Raw genomic sequence first — 21,531 nt, 5'->3', positions numbered from 1 at the left:
GGATTAAGATCTGGGGAGTTTCCAGGCCATGGACCCAAAATTTCAACATTCTGGTCCCCGAGCCACTTAGTTATCACTTTTGCCTTATGGCACGGTGTTCCATCGTGATGGAAAATGCATTGTTCTTCACCAAACTGTTGAAACACCAAAGAAGTTACTGTTGGAGGGTGTTTTTGTACCAATCTTCATTCATTGCTGTGTTTTTGGGCAGAATTGTGAGTGAGCCCACTCCTTTGGATGAGAAGCAACTCCACACATAAATGGTATCAGGATGCTTTACTGTTGGCATGACACAGGACTGATGGTAGCGCTCACCTTTTCTTTCACTGGACAAGCTTTTTTCCAGATGCCCCAAACAATCAGAAAGGGGCTTCATCGGAGAATATGACTTTGCCCCAGTCCTCAGCAGTCCATTCACTATACTTTCTGCAGAAGATCAATCTGTCCCTGATGTTTTTTTTTTTTGAGAGAAGTGGCTTCTTTGCTGCCCTTCTTGACACCAGGCCATCTTCCAAAAGTCTTCACCTCACTGTGCGTGCAGATGCGCTCACACCTGCCTGCTGCCATTCCTGAGCAAGCTATGCACTGGTGGCACTCCGATCCCACAGCTGAATCCTCTTTAGGAGACGATCCTGGCGCTTGCTGGGGATTCTCACCTGAGTTAACAAGACGATTACTGAAATGATCTCAGCAGGTCCTTTAATGGCAGCAATGAAATGCAGTGGAAAGGTTTTTTTGGGATTAAGTTAATTTTCATGGCAAAGAAGGACTATGCAATTCATCTGATCACTCTTCATAACATTCTGGAGTATATGCAAATTGCTATTATAAAAACTTAAGCAGCAACTTTTCCAATTTCCAATATTTATGTAATTCTCAAAACTTTTGGCCACGACTGTAGAGAATGAGTGGAACTGTTCCTCAAGGGGTCTATAGTGCACTGTCTGAAGCGATACTGTAGCTGACGGCTGAATGGTTACAATTTTTTCTCTAATAGTATCGATTTTAGAAGTAAAGTAGTTCATAAACTGCTGTGATGTTGGGAAATGTCAACACTTGTTGAGGCTTTATTTTTCGTTAATTTAGCCACTGTATTGAATAACTACGTGGGGTTATGTTTGTTTTCTTCTAAAAGAGAAGAAAAGTAATCGGATCTAGCAGTTTTTAATGCATTTCTGTAGGAGAAGTTACTTTCCCACCAAGGAATACGAAATACTTCTAGTTTTGTTTTCCTCCAGCTGCGCTCCATTTTCCAGGCTGCTCTCTTTAGGGTGCAAGTATGCTTATTATACCATGGTGTCAGACTGGTTTCCTTAACCTTCCTTAAGCGTAAAGGAGCAACTGTATTGAAAATGCTAGAAAAGAGAGAGTCCATTGTTTCTGTTACATCATCAAGTTGTTCTAAGGAATTCAGATACATCAGGAAGATAACTTAAAAAGCAGTCTTTTGTGGTAGAAGTGATGGTTCTACCATACTTGTAACAAGAAGTAGAATTTACAATTTTGGCTATATGAAGTTTGCACAAAACTAAATAATGATCTGAGATCATCACTTGGCTGCATAGTTTCAACACTATCAACATCAATTCCATGTGACAGTATTAAATCTAGAGTATGATTTCGACAATGAGTAGGTCCTGAAACGTGTTACCTAACCCCAATAGAGTTCAGAATGTCTATAAATGCTGATCCCAGTGCATCTTTTTCATTATCAACATGGATATTAAAATCACCAACTATTAAATTTTTTTCTGCAGCCAGAACTAACTCGGATGTAAAATCACAAACTCTTTAATAAAGTCTGTATGGTGCCCTGGTGGCCTGTATACAGTAGCCAGTATAAACATCACAGGGGATTTATCATTAACATTTGTTTCTCTGGATCAGGGGTGGACTGAGACCAAAAAGTGGCCCTGGACTTTCTGGCCCACAGCAGGCCACTACATCATAATGCGTCCGCCCCTGTTTTGATGTCATTTATTAATTTAATATTTAAGTATACTGTTTGGGGATTTTAACCAATAGGGCAACTGATCCTCCATTGAAACAAACAACAACAACAACAAAAAAGTTTGATCGTTGATCGTTTGCACTTGTTTCTAAATCTTGCTGATTAAAGCATTTTAAATAATTCGCGCACGTTTGGAGCTTGTGAGCACTCGTTCAAAGCATGTGCCGAGAGCAGCATTTCAGACAATCATGTGCACGATTTAGCAAATCGACGGAACCCAATAGTAATCGTGTGCACTTTTTAGTACAATGAGGGAATCGAATTAGTAAATCGTGTGCACAATTAATTTTTTTTTCTTGCATGTCATGTGCGGGGCTCCGTACTCGTAAACACAGTCGGTTATGTTTTAAGTGAACGTATAGTGGCCTGCTGCTTTGACAAATTTCCTGGACCGGATAAATCTATCTCTCTCTCTCTCTCTCTCTTTAAACACAAAACACTCATGCAAACAAAACACACCTTGTCGGCCGCACAATCGACTCACTCATCCAATTATGTAGAATAGAGATATTATATTATAATATTATGATTTCTGTCATTTCATATATATATATATATATATATATATTTGTGTACCGGGTGGGCCGGCCCACATTGGCCAGCGGCCCTCCGCGAAAAGTCCCGGCGCTCCAGATGGCCAGTCCGCCCATGCTCTGGATAATGTTATATCAAGCACCATTACTTCAAACGAGTTATACATGAAGCCTGCCCTCTGAGAAATCCTGAAAACGTTGTTATAAATTTAAGCAACACCTCCCCCTCTGCCTTTTAGACGTGGCTCGTGTTTATAACAGTAATCTTGGGGGGTGGAAAGGGATCTGATATTCAATAAGCCAAGCTTATCATTTGTTTATCCGTATTGCATCTGTTTTTTGTTTGTTGAGCATGTCTCTATTTGTTTCTATGTTTTGCCACGGGATTTACTAGTGGTAACTGGATCCAGAACACCTGAGAAGAGATGATGCTGACCCCTCAGAGGACCCCAGATGATGCTAACCCTGAATCAACAAACAGAACTAACAAATATTGCTATAAGTGTGACTGCATCACATAATTGCTGTTAATCATCTGGCTGACTACGTCTTGTATAAAATTTTCTGTCATATGCGCACAAACTGACAGTCACCACTTGTAAGCTATTACTAAATATTGTAGAAAGTAACTTTCTGTAAAGTTGCGTTGTAATGATTTGTATTGTAAAAAGCTCTATACAAATGAACTTGAAATGAATATCTAGGTGAAAGTCTTTATGTGCTAAGAATTAACTGACCTCTGTGACGTGAGGCAGCTAGCAGACGATCGGTTTAGCCGGTTTGTTTGCTTCCTGGCCTGGGCCCCAGTTAGTCAAGAATAAACTCTAAAGACTATTTGCCATATTTCTAGAGAGAACAGCAGCGCCACCCCAGGAGGGTGGAAGACCACCTCTTTTCTACAAGTCAAGTCTGCCCCAAATGCTCGAACAATTGTCTATGAAACCTAGGTTATTCTGCGGGCACCACTTAGACATCCAGCCATTGAGTCATGACAATTTGCTATACATCTCGTCACCACAGTAAGCAGGGAGGGGACCAGAGCATATTACGGTGTCTGACATCATGCTTGCAAGTTCACACACCTCTTTAATGTTATTTTAGTACAAGACACCAACTCTTCAAATCAAGCAACTTTATTTGAGATGGGAACAAAATCTTTCTAAGCTGTTTGAGCAAGCAGGGAAGACATGGCATATAAAAATACAGAATTGAAGAGATCTCCAGTAAGTGTTTAAGACCCATGACCATTTCCTTGACCACATCTCGGACATTGACCACATCCAGTTCCCGGACCAGTTCCCTGGCCGCGGCCGCTCCCGTGACCTTCACCACGACCTTCTCCCTGGCCCCGGCCGCTTCCGTGACCTTCACCACCACCTTCTCCCTGGCCGTGACCTTTTCCCTGGCCACGGCCGCTTCCTTGACCTTCACCACGACCTTCTCCCTGGCCGCTTCCACGACCTTCTCCCTGGCCGCTGCCGCTTCCGTGACCTTCACCACGACCTTCTCACTGGCCGCTGCCGCTTCCGTGACCTTCACCATGACCTTCTCCCTGGCCGCTTCCACGACCTTGTCCCTGGCCGCTTCCACGACCTTCTCCCTGGCCGCTTCCACGACCTTCTCCCTGGCCGCTTCCACGACCTTCTCCCTGGCCACTTCCACGACCTTCTCCCTGGCCACTTCCACGACCTTCTCCCTGGCCACTTCCACGACCTTCTCCCTGGCCACGACAACTTGCCTGACCTCTTCCCTGACCACATGGTTCACTGCATGCAAAGCCACCAGTGACTGGGCAACATTTCTGTGTGGCAGGACACTGGCCATCATGGATACAACTTTCAGCACACAGTGGAATCTTCTCTGGTATGCTTGAATGCTGCATTCGGTCCATGTCATAATAATTAAGGTAGCCTAATTATGAGAGGATTGTGCGTTTCTATGGCGACACTATCAACTGCAAAATGAATCTGCAGTGGTCAGGTGGTACAGCGATCATGTTGTGGTACCAATAGGTGTGTTCGACTTCATGCAGCGCTACGCAGTCCAAAGCAGTGGTTTGTCTGTTTGTTTGCTTTTTTATTAACAATGTTCTCCAAACTAGTACAGTAGTCCTTAAGTCTCCTGAAGAAAATGCATGAAATTTGGCTTGGACCCTGACCTTCTTCTTATGTATGTGAAATTTTCCCAAAGTAATAAAAAGATGTACAAGAAAAAGTAAAGTTATTATTATGTGGCATGTCAGACCCGAACCCGACAACCAGACAAATTAGAGATTTGATCGGGGGCATGGCTAAAACATGAGGAGACGATTTCCACAGAACAGCTCAAGACAACAGGATGTTGTAAATCATTTTTTGTAAATCATGTTCTTGTGATGGGAATCATGTCCAAAATTATACCCTGCAAGAGCAGGAAAATGCGGACCACGTGATTGATAAGATGACATATCTATGGGGGTGGAGAAACATCGCAACCCCCCGAGCAAAGACAATATCTAATTGTTCAAGACACCATTTGAGGTGTGGCCGAAAGTCCAGTTTAAATACTCAGGACACCATCAAATTTAGGTTTTAGCTTTTGCTTTACGTCATGCCGGCTCTTAGCTTTTGCTTTTAGTCATCACTTTTAGCGTTCTTTGAGCACTGTTCCAGAGTGCTTCGGCTTGCACGCCTGCTGCTACTTAGCCACGATGAGAAGAAACACCACCTAGTCTCGTCAAATTTTACTTCTATTATTTTACTTAAGTTTCTTTTCTTTTCTGTTTGAGAGTTTCTTGTTCTGAGTTAAGGTTTGTAATGCTGTGTCTCTGAGTCTGACGAGTGCCCGTCAGAAATTTCAACCAACCCACAACTCCATATCGTCAGCCAATGCCCAACCACGGGCTTCCCAAGAAGTCACTTCAATGACTACTGAACTTCCAGCCAATCAGCAACCTCGGGAAACCCCCTTTTCAATGACAACAAAGGGAGCCCCTTTACAGTCAACACAAGTAACGAGGAGCTCATTGAGGAGCTCAATGCGAGGGTTAATTAAGTGATTGATGGATGTTCATGTCTATGCAATTTCACTCATTGCTGTAAACTTGGGATTTCACATTTTCAGTCTCTTGAACTCATCCTTTCCTAAATTTTTATCGCCCTGCAACTTGTGTGAATGTATGAGCGCGTGTGCTTATGTGTTAGATTAGTTTATATGTCTTAGATTTATCTAATAAAGCCTTATTCATATTGTAAAGAGAAGTATCTTGTGTTTTGTGCTTACGGCTCGTTCAATGAATTGCTGGCCGTCTCAATGATCAGCCATAAAACAGTGATTCTGTCCAAATTACCTTTAAAATCTTAAATGATTCCCTTTTAGCTAAATTGACCTCTTTCCCTTACAATTATTATGTTTATTGGAATAATCAATACATGTCAAAATGATTTATCTTGAATCTAATATTTGTATTCCTTATAATTACATTTTCCATATCCACCCCTCAAAAAATGAAAATCCTTGTGAAGACACAATTACAAAATAGACTGATAATGTAGACTCCTTTTCCATTGAGCAAACAAATCACAGGAATAATCAATGTCCAGTATATTTCACAAACACGCCAAGCTTTATTCCAATTTTAAATACACTGGTCAGCAATAAACTTTTGACCTGGATCACCTGTTATAATATTCCTATATTTATTAGTACAGCTTGGTTTAAGAATATCAACGTCTCCTAGTGTGTGTACTCCAAATGTCCCCACAAGTATAATAGGCCTAGAACCAATCCATTTTGACCTTGTGGGGTGTAGTGAATCAAGTTCAAAAGGCCAATGTATATAAATAATTACAAATAATTATGATTAATTACAAATTATTTATATGAGCTTTCAGTTGTAACAAATACAAACAAATAAACAAATGTACATACAATCACACATACAACAGGAATGGAAATTGGGATTTGATGGATGATACCATAAGGAAAACCAGAGAATGAAGCCATGAAAAGAGTCAGTTAACCACCTGAGTAAAACCATCATTGTCGTTTAAAACTGTCTCCATAGCTTATACTAAACCTCTGTTTCGTTTAGTTAAATGTATGATACTTGCATTTCCTTGGCCTGGAATGAGCGTCTGGATGCAAAGTCTTGATGGTTTGGAGGTTCGGTGGTGTAGGAGTCGCGAGCACATTCTTCCGGTTTTGAAGAGTGATGAATTCCAAAGGTGTCCTGACTTGATGGTGATTGGGAGTTTCTTCCCAGTGGAAAGTGACAAGAGCTAAAAGAGACATCAGCTGAGATCCTAAGATCTTTGGTAAATGACAAATTCAAGGCACGAAGCCTGGCGCAGACTTAGGGGTCCAAGAGAGTTCTAGCTCACATACTCTTAGCAGAAGAAAGGAAAGCAGATCGAAGAGAGAGGGCGGAACTGCGTGTGGGCCTTTTTAAAGTCTAAGATGGTTCACGCCACTCAGGATGGGCTTGTCCAATGAGAAAGGCTGAAATTCCAAGCAGGACTTTGGAAATACTGGGGAGTTATACAACCCTTCGTTTGAAAGCCTGTTAATTTGCACATGTAACTGGATCAGAAGTTGATATACAAACTAGTAAGGATTTTTAGAAAACTAATATGTTGCATAGGTATCAACATATAATATACACTCTCATTTAGATAATCAGAAGATGAATTCATAGATACTAAACATGGTAAGTAACATGAACGAGTGGTTCATACCATAGGCATGCATAAAACAGGATACAAGACGAAAATACAATATACAAGAACATAACAACATACACAATGACCTGAAGTATATGTGTGTTCATACAAAGAAAGTTTTTTCTATAAATGAATTAGAGAAGAGTCCATTTTTATAGCAGTATGTTTCAGAGAGAACTTCGGAGGAGGAAGATCCTCTCCACATGCTTTCAGGTCACAAAAGTCTTGCTGAAGTGTTGTGGTTGCCATGGTAACCATGGGTCTGGAGTCATTCGAAGACTTCCGTAATAAAATTATACTAAAAAGCAGATACAGTAATGAAAGTTGTACAACTTTAGTCAAGTCAAGTCAAGTCAAGTCACCTTTAGAAGAATCATCTGTTTCCTGTGGTCTTGTCCTGGTGGTCCTTTGAGGCAAGGTCTTTACAGGGGATCTGTATCTGGGGCTCTAGTTGTCCTGGTCTCCGCTGTCTTTCAGGGCTGTAGAGGTCCTTTCTAGGTGTTGATCCACCATCTGGTCTGGATATGTACTGGATCCGGGTTACTGCAGTGACCTTCTGGTCCGGATACAGACTGGATCTGGTGGCTACGGTGACCTCGGAATAAGAGAGAAACAGACTAATATTAGCGTAGATGCCATTCTTGTAGCAAGTACATCTGGTGTTATGGGAAGTGTTCCCGGTTCCCCTAATTAATGCAGCCTAAAAATCCTTTAACGGATTTGGATATTAAAAGCATATTAGTATGTTATGTGTAAGCCAGGTTAAAGAGATGGGTCTTTAATCTAGATTTAAACTGCAAGAGTGTGTCTGCCTCCCGAACAATGTTAGGTAGGTTATTCCAGAGTTCAGGCGCCAAATAGGAAAAGGATCTGCCGCCCACAGTTAATTTTGATATTCTAGGTATTATCAAATTGCCTGAGATTTGAGAACGTAGCGGACATGGAGGATTATAATGTAACAGGAGCTCATTCAAATACTGAGGTGCTAAACTATTCAGTGCTTTATAAGTAATAAGCAATATTTTAAAATCTATACGATGTATGATAGGGAGCCAGTGCAGTGTTGACAGGACCGGGCTAATATGGTCATACTTCCTGGTTCTAGTAAGAACTCTTGCTGCTGCATTTTGGACTAGCTGTAGTTTGTTTACTGAGCGTGCAGAACAAGCACCCAATAAAATTTATACAAGTCTTCCTGTCCTATACTATAGAGAATGAGTGGAACTGTTCCTCAAGGGGTCTATAGTGCACTGTCTGAACTAACCTTCCTTAAGCGTAAAGGAGCAACTGTATTTTAAATGCTAGAAAAGAGAGAGTCCATTGTTTCTGTTACATCATCAAGTTGTTCTAAGGAATTCAGATACATCAGGAAGATAACTTAAAAAGCAGTCTTTTGTGGTAGAAGTGATGGTTCTACCATACTTGTAACAAGAAGTAGAATTTATAATTTTGGCTATATGAAGTTTGCACAAATCTAAATAATGATCTGAGATCATCACTTGGCTGCATAATTTGAAACGTGTTGTCTAACCCCAATAGAGTTCAGAATGTCTATAAATGCTGATCCCAGTGCATCTTTTTCATTATCAACATGGATATTAAAATCACCAACTATTAAATTTTTTTCTGCAAAAAAAAATCGTGTGCACGATTTAGCAAATCGACGGAGCGCAATAGTAATCGTGTGCACGTTTTAGTACAATGAGGGAATCGAATTAGTAAATCGTGTGCACAATTAATTAATTTTTTCTTGCATGTCATGTGCGGGGCTCCGTACTCGTAAACACAGTCGGTTATGTTTTAAGTGAACGTATAGTGGCCTGCTGCTTTGACAAATTTCCTGTACCGGATAAATCTGTCTCTCTCTCTCTTTAATTAAGACGACATGAAAGGGGGTGTGTTTCAAGATACGCAATGGAGTAGACCAAACTAAATACTGAGGGAGGGCAAAACACTCATGCAAACAAAACACCTTGTCAGCCGCACAATCGACTCACTCATGCAATTGTGTAGAATAGAGATATTATATTATAATATTATGATTTCTGTCATTTCATATATATATATATTTGTATACCGGGTGGGCCGGCCCACATTGGCCAGCGGCCCTCCGCAAAAAGTCCCGGCGCTCCAGATGGCCAGTCCGCCCATGCTCTGGATAATGTTATATCAAGCACCATTACTTCAAATGAGTTATACTTGAAGCCTGCCCTCTGAGAAATCCTGAAAACGTTGTTATAAATTTAAGCAACACCTCCCCCTCTGCCTTTTAGACATGGCTCGTGTTTATAACAGTAATCTTGGGGGGTGGAAAGGGATCTGATATTCAATAAGCCAAGCTTATCATTTGTTTATCCGTATTGCATCGGTTTTTGTTTTGTTGAACATGTCTCTATTTGTTTCTACTATGTTTTGCCACAGGATTTACTAGTGGTAACTGGATCCAGAACACCTGAGAAGAGATGATGCTGACCCCTCAGAGGACCCCAGATGGTGCTAACCCTGAATCAACAAACAGAACTAACAAATATTGCTATAAGTGTGACTGCATTATTAAAATTGCGGTTAATCATCTGGCTGACTACGTCTTGTATTACATTTTTTGTCATATGCGCACAAACTGACAGTCACCACTTGTAAGCGATTACTAAATATTGTAGAAACATAACTTTCTGTAAAGTTGTGTTGTAATGATTTGGATTGTAAAAAGCTCTATACAAATGAACTTGAAATGAATATCTAGGTGAAAGTCTGTCTATGTGCTGAGAATTAACTGACCTCTGTGACGTGAGGCAGCTAGTAGACGATCGGTTTAGCCGGTTTGTCTGCTTCCTGGCCTGGGCCCCAGTTAGTCAAGAATAAACTCTAAAGACTATTTGCCATATTTCTAGAGAGAACAGCAGCGCCACCCCAGGAGGGTGGAAGACCACCTCTACAAGTCAGGTCTGCCCCAAAAGTTCGAACAATTGTCTATGAAACCTAGGTTATTCTGCGGGCACCACTTAGACATCCAGCCATTGAGTCATGACTATCTGCTATGCATCTCGTCACCACAGTAAGCAGGGAGGGGACCAGAGCATATTACGGTGTCTGACATCATGCTTGCAAGTTCACACACCTCTTTAATGTTATTTTAGTAAAAGACACCAACTCTTCAAATCAAGCAACTTTATTTGAGATCGGAACAAAATCTTACTGTTTGAGCAAACAGGGAAGACATGGCATATAAAAACACTGAATTGAAGAGATCTCCAGTAAGTGTTAAGACCCATGACCATTTCCTTGACCACATCTCGGACACTGACCACATCCAGTTCCCGGACCACTTTCCTGGCCGCGACCACTTCCATGACCTTCACAACGACCTTCTCCCTGGCCGCTTCCATGACCTTCTCCCTGGCCACTGCCGCTTCCGTGACCTTCACCATGACCTTCTCCCTGGCCGCTTCCACGACCTTCTCCCTGGCCGCTTCCACGACCTTCTCCCTGGCCACGACAACTTGCCTGACCTCTTCCCTGACCACATGGTTCACTGCATGCAAAGCCACCAGTGACTGGGCAACATTTCTGTGTGGCAGGACACTGGCCATCATGGATACAACTTTCAGCACACAGTGGAATCTTCTCTGGTAGGGGACATTGACCCGGCTTTACTGCGTGGACATAGTCAGTTTTAGTCAGTGCATAGACCGTGTGCCACTTCAATATACAGCACAAAACATTCAGAGCATGAACAAGTTATACATACAGAGAGAATTATTATTATTATTCCTCTATATTTTTGTAAAGCTTAAAACTACCCAAATTACTTTCAAAAGACCTTTCTGCATTTTTTTGGTAGTATAATAAAGTCAACAGATCTTCTCACCTGCAGTTCGTCTCTGAATAGCATGAGTCATGCTCAAGTATCCAAACAGACACAACAAAACAGCAATCAACGAGAAATACACTCGAGCTGTCATCCTCCTGACCAGCAACCTCACAATGATCTCTGCTGGAGAATGCAAGGAATTGGTGCATCAGAAGCAGTGGACAGCAAAATGCACAAATCAAAAACAAATACGTGTTGCTGCAATATCAACCTCTTTAAAATGGGGTTTTAAAAGATCCACGTAGATCAGGCGAAGAACCTTGATCAAACTCACCTGCCTGTAGTTTTCTTGTAATCTGGAATGCCTTAATTAGCTTGTTCAGGTGTGTTTGATTGGGGTTGGATGAGCTGAATGCTGCGTTCGGGCCATGTCATAATAATTAAGGTAGCCTAATTATGAGAGGAGGGAGAGCCGCGGAATCACACGCAGTGAGAGAACATAACGAGGACACGCTGGACGGAGATTTCGGCGTTGTGTTTGGAGTTTACGGCGGTTGACATAAACTGGTTTGTGACTGGATTGAGATGTTTTCTGGGGTAAATGAGGATGATGAAATGGAGTCAGATGATTGGAATCTAGTAAGTAAGAAAGGACAAGAAAAGAGAATGAGTGGGCGAAATGAAACGAGGTTGGAGTATAGCCAATCCAGTAAAAGAGGATTAGAAGAAAACAGCTCAGAGGAAGAGAGTAGGGTTGTCCGGAAAAAGATTGAAAGAGAGCAATATAAAGTAATTCTTAAATTTAGAAAGGAAGATGAACATGTTAACCTAAGTCCAGTAGCATTGTCTAGAGAACTGAAGAAAAAGTTAGGAGAAGTGGACACGGCTAAGATTTTGAGAGACGGAAGCCTGTTGCTGATATGTAAAACTGATGAGCAGAAAAACAAAGCTCTAACAATTGAGAATGTATGTAAGAAAAAAGTGAATGAAAGAAAGATCTTGGGAGAAAAACGGCTGAAACAGGGAGTAATATCAGGCATTCCAGTTGAGGAGGATCTAGAAAGACTAAAACAAAGTATTTCTGGGGGTGAAATAAGTAGAATAAAAAGGTTGCAAAAAACAATGAATGGGGAAAGAGTTGACAGTTTGTCAATTCTTTTGGAGTTTCAGGACTCTGTGCTTCCAGAAAAAATCAAAATTGGGTACATGAGTTTTGTAGTGAGGCCATATATTCCTCCCCCACTCCGCTGTTATAGATGTCAAAGATATGGACATATAGCAGCGGTGTGCAAAGGAAAACAAAGATGTCCTAAGTGTGGAGGTGATCATAGATTTGAAAATTGTGAAGAGAGTGCACAGGACAAGTGCTGTAATTGTGGTGGGCAACATTGGGTAACATACAATGGATGTAACGTAAGAAAGAGAGCCGTGGAAATTGAGCAAGTAAAAGTTGTAAATAAGCTATGCAGAAGCAATAAAGAAGGTACAAGAGCAAAGGAGAAGTGATGATGCTGACAAAGACATGTCAAGTCAAGAGATTGGGCGAACAGAAGAAAGTGGTACAACACTGACAGTGGATAGACTAATTTTGTTTGTGGCATATGTAATTAATTGCACGGACTAAGTTAGACAAAAAACAGAGAAAAAAAAAATAATTGTGAAGGGAGCTGAAAAGTTTTTTGGTATAAACAATATATCCTGGGAAAACATCAATAAAAGACTGGAAGGAGATGGGAAGTCAGGAGGTGCAGGTGATAAGACAACTTGAATATTGTGCAATGGAATGCAAGAAGCTTGTTAGCGAATGGTCAAGAGTTTAAAGGTTTTATAAAAGAGCTTAGAAAGAAACCAGAAATCGTATGCATACAGGAAACCTGGCTTAAGCCAGTGTTGGATTTTAATATTAAAGGGTATGATTGTGTACGTAGAGATAGAGAGGAAGATATTGGGGGAGGGTGTATAATATTTGTAAAACAAGGAGTACAGTATAGTGTTATAGGAAAAGGAATAATGTTGGAGTTTATAGTAATAGAAATTTTAGGGGAAAAAGGAAATGTTAAAATTCTAAATTTTTATAATCCTTGTAAAAGACTATCACTAGAGGTGTTGGGTGAACTAATTGTACACTTAAAAGGAAAAGTTATATGTTGCGGAGATTTTAATGCTCATAGCACACTATGGGACAATTGCAATGATGGAAACGGAATAGTGATTGAAGAATTAATAGAGTTAAAGGAATTAGTATGTTTAAATGATGGTGGGGGAACAAGGGTTAATGTGAGAACAGGAGTAGAATCAGCTATTGACCTTACACTTGTGTCAAGTTCACTAGCGGGTATATGCGTATGGGAGGTGATTAGAGAAACTACTATAGGGAGTGATCATTACCCTATAACAATTGAGGTAAATCTAAGTTTAGAAAAATGTGATACAAGAGGAGTAGACAAATGGTTCTTTGAAAATGCAGATTGGGAGAAATTTAGGAGTATAAGTGAACAAGAAATGAAAAACATTAAAGTTAAAGAAGTGATTGATGAGGTTAATAATGATATTTGTAATGCTATATTGATATCAGCAAGTCAGTCTATTCCAAGGAAGGGAGGTAGGAAAAAAAGAAGATTGTGCCATGGTGGACAAAAGAGTGTGATAAGGTAATTAAATCTCGAAATAAAGCTTTTAAAATGTTAAAAAAGAATCATAGTTTTCAGAACTTCATTGAATATAAAAAGATGCAAGCAAATGTTAGGAGAATCGTAAAAAATACAAAAAAAGACTATTGGAGGAGGTTTTGTAACACAGTTGGAAGGGAAACTGAAATTGGGCAAGTATGGAATATGATAAAAAGAATGAATGGGATAAAAAGAGAATTTGGGTATCCAGTATTAAAAGATGGTGATACAATAGCAATAAAAGATGAAGAGAAAGCAGAAATGCTTGCAAAAAGTTTTGTTAAAATACATAAATCAGATAATAGTAGTAAGGAGGGTAAAAGAGGAAGGGAAAGGAAATTGGAACAGTTTAAAGACTTAATACAGAATGAGGAATTTAATAATGAACAATTAAATATGATATTTACAAAGGCAGAGTTAAATCGAGCTCTTAGAAAAACCAAGAATTCAGCTCCAGGTATAGATCAGATTTGCTATTTAATGCTAAGACATCTCAGTGAAGTATCTAAGGAAGTTTTATTAAATGTGTACAATGAATCATGGGAAGAAGGAAAATTACCACAAAGGTGGAAGGAGGCGGTGATAGTACCAATACGTAAACCGGGGAAGGATAGTACAAATCCAGGAAATTATAGACCTATTGCGTTGACATCTAATATTGGTAAAATAATGGAAAAAATGGTGAATGAAAGGTTAACGTATCATGTAGAAATGAATAAATTCTTATCCAAATATCAGAGTGGTTTTAGGAGAGGGAGAAATACAATGGATCCGGCGGTGTGTTTAGAACATGAGATAAGAAAAGCACAAATAAATAGAGAAAGTGTAGTGGCTGTCTTTTTCGACATAGAGAAAGCTTATGACATGATGTGGAAAGAAGGGTTGTTAATTAAACTGTATAAGTTAGGTATCAAAGGTCAAATGTTTAGATGGATCAAGGATTTTTTATCAGACAGAACACTAAAAGTGAGAATAGGAAACAGTTATTCAGAAAAATTCACAATTGAAAATGGTACTCCACAAGGAAGTATAATAAGTCCTTTATTATTTTCCATTATGATAAATGATGTGTTTGAAGATTTGGATAATGGGCTGGGCCTCTCACTCTTCGCTGATGATGGGGCAATCACGAAAAGGGGAAGGAATATTGATTTTATTGTGAAAAAATTACAGGAGGCTATTACAATAGTTGAAGAATGGTCATATAAATGGGGTTTTAAATTCTCAGTTGATAAAACAAAAATAATGTTGTTTACAAGGAAGAAAGTGGGAAGTGAGGTGAAACTAAAATTATATAATCAAGAACTGGAAAGAGTAAAATATTTTACGTTTTTGGGGATATGGTTTGATGAAAGAGTTACGTGGGCGGTGCATATTCAGAATATAATAAATAAATGTAAGAAAATAATAAATACAATGAGATGTTTAGTTGGTAGTGAGTGGGGAGCAGATAGGATGGCATTAAAGGCCATGTATAATGGATTGATTAGATCTGTGTTAGATTATGGGTGTGTGGTTTATGGATCAGGTGCAGAAACATCTCTTAAAAAGTTAGATAATATACAGAATCAGGTATTTAGACTATGTACAGGAGCTATAAAAACTACTCCAATTACAGCGCTACAGGTGGAAATGGGGGAAATGTCTTTGGAAATGAGAAGGGTACAGCTATCATTGAATTACTGGGTTAATTTACAAGGCCATAGTCCAGAGCATCCTACACTAGACACGTTAAAGCCATGTTGGGAGAAAGAGAGGAGGAAAACTAAAAGTTTTGTGATACAGAAAGCGACAGAACTTAAAATTGATCAATTAAATGTTAGTCCTACTGTTCCATTACCAGTTATAAAACCTTGGGTACTTCCAGATGCTATAGTAGATTTTACATTGTTAGAACAGAGAAACAAGGGTGAGGAATGTAATTCATATAATGTACAGACATATATTAATGAGTACTACAGTTATGTTCAGATATACACAGATGCATCAAAGAGTTCAGACAACAAGATAGGAGTAGCATTTACTGTCCCAGAGTTTCATTTATCAATAAGGAAAAGGATCAGTGATGAGCTATCTGTTTATACAGGGGAAATGGGTGCATTATTATTAGCAATACAGTGGATAGAAGAAATAAGACCTGTGAAATCAGTTATATGTTCAGACTCATGTTCATCATTGGCTAGTTTACAATACAGTCATTCAGAAAGTAGACCAGATATTTTAATGGAGATAATGCAAACAATATACAGAATTTAAATGATGGGGATTACAGTAGTATTTTTGTGGGTGCCTGCACATGTTGGTGTCCAAGGAAATGAAATTGCAGATAAAGAAGCAAAAGAAGCAGTTAAAAACAATGACATTAATTTAATTGTTAATTTAAGTAAGAATGAAATAAAGAGTATTATCAAGAAGAGACTAAAGGAAAGGTGGCAACAACAGTGGGTAAGGAGAAAAAAGGTCGTTGGTTCTATAGAATTCAAAGGAAAGTGGGAGAGATGAGAATTGCAGGGAAAAACAGGAGAGAAGAAATTGTAATATCAAGGATGAGATTTGGACACACAAGATTAAATAGTACACTTTATAAAATGAGTAAACATGATACGGGAAGATGTGATTATTGTGGGCAAGAGGAAACAGTAAAGCATGTTTTAATGCATTGTCAGAAATATGAGAATGAAAGAAGGTTGTTAATTCATAATTTAAAAAAAAATAAAAATGCAATTTATACCAAAGTATATTCTGCAAAATAACTCGAGAAATGAGTGTTATAATTTTATTCTTCAGTTTCTTGTGGAATCTAATCTGTGGGAGAGAATTAAAAAAAAAAAAAAAAAAAAAGTCATCTTGATCCACACTCCACTGCAAAAACAGAAATCTAAGAAAGTAAAACAATCTTATTTCTAGAAAATACATCTTGTTTTTTGCCATAAAAGACCAAGATTCTTATAAAATACAATGCATACTAGTTCATTAATCTTAATTTAAGAAAATTGGTCTTATTCTGTCTTGATAAGTAAATTTTAACTCATTTTGAGGTAGATTTTACCAGAAACAAGTGACAGCTATAAAGTGCGAGTTTTGGTGGATTTTCAATTAGATTGTTGTGCTAATTTTAAGAATAATACCACTCCTAAAAATTCTATTTTCAAGAAAATTAAGAAAGTTCAAATATATATATATATTTTCTATCTGTTCATGTATTTGAAAATTCAATTAAGACAAATTGCTTGTGTGAACAAAAACACTTGGTCAAAAAGTGGTTTAAATCTGATTTACTATATTTCATTGTATGCAGAACAATCACATTTACAAAGTAACACAGATTTATTTAACCCTGGGGCTGTCAAAACAATGTCGATGAACTCAACTTGTATTGAACGCAGATTATTCCAAAATATCCCAATGGTAAATTAAAGAATTATTTTATTTGAAATTGTTAGACATCCAAAATAATTCAAAACGTATTCAATTTAGAACACACCCATAAATTCTCACACACTTGAGGCTTTATGTAATTCAATCACATCTCTGAGGTAATATTTCACAGGGACGTATGTAATGTCCCTGTGACTTAAAATGTAATACGGTGTGAAGTCTATAAGGTTGTCTGCATTTACTAGTTCAGTTGCCTCTGCCAGGTTGGGAACCTCAATTTTATAAGACATGTAGTCTCTGTCAAAACAGACTGTACTGTACATCTGACATTCAAAACAATACAAAGATGAATTAATGACAAATATGTTCCTCACAAGTCCAAATTCCGGTAGACTACTACCATTTGCCATACACACTACTAATGTTTTTTCACTAATGTATTTGTTTCCATTTAAAGTAATCCACTTAACAGACACTGCATGTTTTATCTGATCAACTCCAAAGTAGTCCCTTACTTTTCCTTTTAAATACGGCATGTTTTTTACTTCTGATACTGGTCCCAATACACATTCACTGAAAAAAATCGGGTGGTTGGAATGGTTTACATTCTGACAGCATTCAAACATTTGGTTGTGCTTAATTAAGGACTTACAGACATTTTTAAAATTTACTTTTGAAACCCATTTTTTAAAAAAACAATGTTTGGATTCGAACCTCATGCACATGTGACGGAGCATTGGTCCCAACAGTTTAATCTGGGATGGAGCATGAATCAAGTAATGCTGTTTAGGTGTAATGTTGTTCTCTGAGAAAAGGTCCTTAAAATGTTTAAGATGCTGTTCAATAAGTACTTTCAACTTATCAGTAGTCTCAAGGCTAATAACAGGTGAAAACAAAATTTGAACAATCTCCAGAAGCTCAAGAATGAAGGAAAAATATGCAGTACCTTTAATCACATCCAATAGAAAGGGCACTATTTTGAGCAAAACAAGCATTTGACCTGATGACTGCTTCAGTTTGTTGTCATTGGAAGCTAACGTACTGTACGCAATAGGGCTAGGCCTATCTCTAGTATCTTGTGGAGAGTATGGGAATCCAATTATATCAGCATTGAAAGCATCAAGGTCCAGTTGTCCCAAAAGAACCAATTGTTTCAGGATACACTTAATTTCCAAGGGAGCAATGCCCTCAAGAATTACATGCATTATATCTTGAGGAGTTTGATGGATTAAATTAAAGGCAGGAAAATCCATTACTTTGCTCCTTCGGTTTATTCCATATGTAGTTTTAAGGCTGTTTCTGAGATATTCAGTACTGGCTTTCTCAATGTCACTACACTGTCGAATATGTCTTTCCAGTGTTCTTTGCTCAAAGTTTTCATCATTAAAAAACATTTGCATGTCTTCAAAAGAACATTCACAATGTCGGCATTTACTGTATGCAAAGCCCACACCCTCTTTAAATCCACATAACTCATGTTGAGCTAAAGTATCTCCACATACAGACACCACTGCTCCATATATCTCACGTTCACCACATGGAAGATGAATCTTCACGCCATTATATAGCTTTACCAAGTCCTCATGCAATCTTGCCAATATGGCATCAACTCCACATTCTGAGAGTTCACTTTGCTTTGCAATAGCAAGAAGGCGGATTGAAGCTAATTTTGACCTGTACTTTGGATTAATGTTTCCCAAAGTGTAGTAAAACATGAGCAACTTATTCTTTGAAGCATGAGACCCAAGTGGATTGCAAATTTCGATTTCATCCGAATAAAGGATTATCTGTAAAGCAGAGGGTCTAGAAGAAAATAAAGGGTGTGAAAGCATTATTTCGCCATCTATGATGTCATAAAAATATCCACTGCTGCATTTCTGAGATCCACCATTTATCATGGCAAAGATTCTTGGATGAGACATTAATTGTTCTAAACTCTTTATCAGGGGTATATAATGGAAACATTTGTTTTTTATTGTGAGGTCTCTTTGTTTTTTTCTTTTCTGACGACATACTGCTAATCCGACTGAAACCTCTTCTGCTTCCACAAAATTGAATTTTTCTTTTATGACACTGTCCTGTCTATATGATGTTGAAACTGCAGCAAATGGATCTTTAAAGGAGTCAAAGAGTCCCAAAGCTTCTCGCTGAAGTTCACTTCCTGCATGTCTGCTGAATACTGTTTCTAGCTGACTCCTCAAGCTGTTCAGTAACTGAGCTTGATACTCCTGAACCTCAGCCACAACATCATTCACACCACTCTGAAAAAAATAAAAACAAAACATTAATTAGGAGGGAAATACATGTTACAGCGTTACAAACATCACTGAATGAGAACATTGATAGATCATTAATGTGACTTAGGAACAAAGTTTTTGCTAAGTTTTATAGGAGCAAATACTAATTTTAGAGGTGTACTTTTGAGGTTGTGAGGTAAAATTTGGAAATATTAAAAAAATATATGGTTTTGATAGACATCTCGTATGCTCAAAGCCAGCATTTATTTGATCAAAAATACAGAAAAAAATTTATATTGTGAAATATTACAATTTAAAACATCTGTTTTCTATGTGAATCTCTGTTAAAGTGTAATTTATTTCTGTGATGTGCAACTGTATTTTCAGCATCATTACTCCAGTCTTCAGTGTCACATGATCTTCAGAAATCATGAAAATATGCTGATTTTATACTCAGTTATTATCAATGTTGGAAACAGTTGTAATGCTTAATATCTTGTGATAATGTAAACCTTTAATAATATTTTCAGGATTCATTGATGAATAAAAATAGTAAAATAACAGAAATTATTCAAAATATAAATATATTCCAACAATGTCTTTACTGTTGCTTTTTTTTATCAATTTAACACCACCTTGCTTAATAAAAGTATCAATTGTTAAAAAAGAAAATAAATAAATGACTCCAAACTTTAAATGGTAGTGTACATTGTTATAAATTATTTCTATTTTAAATAAATGCTGTTCTTTTAGATTTCAGATTACAACAAAAAACACTTAACAATAAGGTTTTATTAGTTAACATTAGAGGTAACACTTTATTTCATTATCATTATTACTATTAATTAATTTATTATTATTATTAACCACATATTAATGCTTAATTCTGCATAACCTTATTCTATATTCTTCATCCTACCCAATACCTAATGTTAACAACAAACATATTAATTATTAATAAGCAGTAAATTAGGAGGTTTTCTTTCAAAGAAAAGTCAATAGTGTTTCAAGTTAATAATGAATGTGTTTCAACTACTACAGATAACATAAATTAAGAACAATTATACAGCATTTATTAAACTTAATGTTTATTTTAACATTTACTAATACATAAAAAAATTCTGTAGTTTTTAAACATTAGTTAATGCACTATGAACTAACATGAACAAACAATGAATAGCTGTATTCTTATTAACGAGCATTAACAAAGATGAATAAATACTGTAACTAAAAACTGTATTGTTAATTGTTAGTTCGTGATAGTTAATACATTAGCTAATGTTAACGAATGAGACCTTTTGTGTTAAGCACTACAACGCATTTTTCTTTTACTGATACTAACCTGTGAGAGATGATGTTTCTCTCTAGCAGTCATCACAATAGCAGTGGCATGTCTGGATAGCACATCATCGCTTGATAATTCGTCATTCTAAACATGAAGAAAATCGGCAAAATATAATATACTTGAATGTATTATAATTAGGTTAAATAGTATACTATGCTATGACATAATCAACATGAACCAAGTTATTAATTTACCGGGGTTTCTTGGTGGAGGCATGAGGAACTTGAGTCATCTGAAGGCCTGTTTGGAATAGGTAGAGTGGGATTCGAATCTGAAGTTTCATTTAGTAGTACATCCTGTGTTTCCAGGTTCGGATGAGACCGCAAAACGGTGTTACTCCTTAAGCCAGAGAAAACTGTTTCACCAGTGACAAAAGCATCAAAATCACCAAAATGTTCCACAGGAACAAGAAGAGAGGTTTGCAAATCCACACTATTTTCCAGTGGCTTTTCATTATCCGGACTGTCACTTGAGTTCCGAGTTTCCTGAGCCACCAGCGTTCGTCCACTATATGTCCACAAGTTGTTGCTGTCCGTTATTCTAGGTTCACCGGATGCCTCGTGTTGTGCTGATCTCTCTCTCCGATGTGATCTGCTGCTACTCACGCCGTCTAGATATTGTGAGTGTGTTCGTCTGATGTGATACCAAAAAGAGTTGTAGACTCGGTACTCTTTAGTGCACCCATCTATTCCACAAACCAGACGGAAATCTGGACTACGACTATGTGCAAAATTGATGTGGCTCAATAAAGATTTGAGAGTAAGAGCCACAAACACATAACAAATGATGCAGCGCCAAATCATTTTCTCCGGTAAAATCAAAGCAAGCTTTCGTAGCTAACGTACCT

The 21,531-nt window shown here is 37.9% G+C and overlaps 2 protein-coding genes across 2 annotated transcripts; both read right to left on the bottom strand.

Moving 5' to 3' along the window:
* Positions 1 to 3,775: 3,775 nt before the first annotated feature.
* LOC132132325 (uncharacterized) lies at positions 3,776 to 11,332 on the bottom strand. The gene is made up of 5 exons (XM_059544709.1): positions 11,113 to 11,332; positions 10,664 to 10,897; positions 10,610 to 10,633; positions 4,056 to 4,257; positions 3,776 to 4,019 (listed from the first exon to the last, which is right to left on the bottom strand). The coding sequence occupies exons 1-5, from the start codon at positions 11,204 to 11,206 to the stop codon at positions 3,776 to 3,778; spliced, it is 798 nt and encodes a 265-aa protein (XP_059400692.1). The 5' UTR covers positions 11,207 to 11,332.
* Positions 11,333 to 16,676: 5,344 nt separating this feature from the next.
* On the bottom strand, positions 16,677 to 21,487 carry LOC132132754 (uncharacterized). The gene is made up of 3 exons (XM_059545275.1): positions 20,879 to 21,487; positions 20,682 to 20,768; positions 16,677 to 19,363 (listed from the first exon to the last, which is right to left on the bottom strand). The coding sequence occupies exons 1-3, from the start codon at positions 21,485 to 21,487 to the stop codon at positions 17,219 to 17,221; spliced, it is 2,841 nt and encodes a 946-aa protein (XP_059401258.1). The 3' UTR covers positions 16,677 to 17,218.
* Positions 21,488 to 21,531: the final 44 nt, after the last annotated feature.

The sequence above is a fragment of the Carassius carassius genome, chromosome 49, assembly GCF_963082965.1.
Source record: "Carassius carassius chromosome 49, fCarCar2.1, whole genome shotgun sequence".
NCBI lineage: Eukaryota > Metazoa > Chordata > Actinopteri > Cypriniformes > Cyprinidae > Carassius > Carassius carassius.
The sequence above is the reverse complement of the archived record's forward strand: the minus strand, read 5'-3'. Positions and strand labels throughout refer to the sequence as shown.

Excerpts from the sequence above, each read along its gene's own strand:
- LOC132132325 (XM_059544709.1), bottom strand. The coding sequence starts at position 11,206 with ATGACAGCTCGAGTGTATTTCTCGTTGATTGCTGTTTTGTTGTGTCTG. Across the intron at positions 10,634-10,663 it reads GGGAGAAGGTCATGGTGAAG|GTCATGGAAGCGGCCAGGGA; the intron begins GTCACGGAAGCG and ends GCCAGGGAGAAG. Across the intron at positions 4,258-10,609 it reads TGGAAGCGGCCAGGGAGAAG|GTCGTGGAAGTGGCCAGGGA; the intron begins GTCGTTGTGAAG and ends GCCAGGGAGAAG.
- LOC132132754 (XM_059545275.1), bottom strand. The coding sequence starts at position 21,487 with ATGATTTGGCGCTGCATCATTTGTTATGTGTTTGTGGCTCTTACTCTC. Across the intron at positions 20,769-20,878 it reads GCCTCCACCAAGAAACCCCG|AATGACGAATTATCAAGCGA; the intron begins GTAAATTAATAA and ends CTTCATGTTTAG. Across the intron at positions 19,364-20,681 it reads AGAAACATCATCTCTCACAG|AGTGGTGTGAATGATGTTGT; the intron begins GTTAGTATCAGT and ends TATTTTTTTCAG.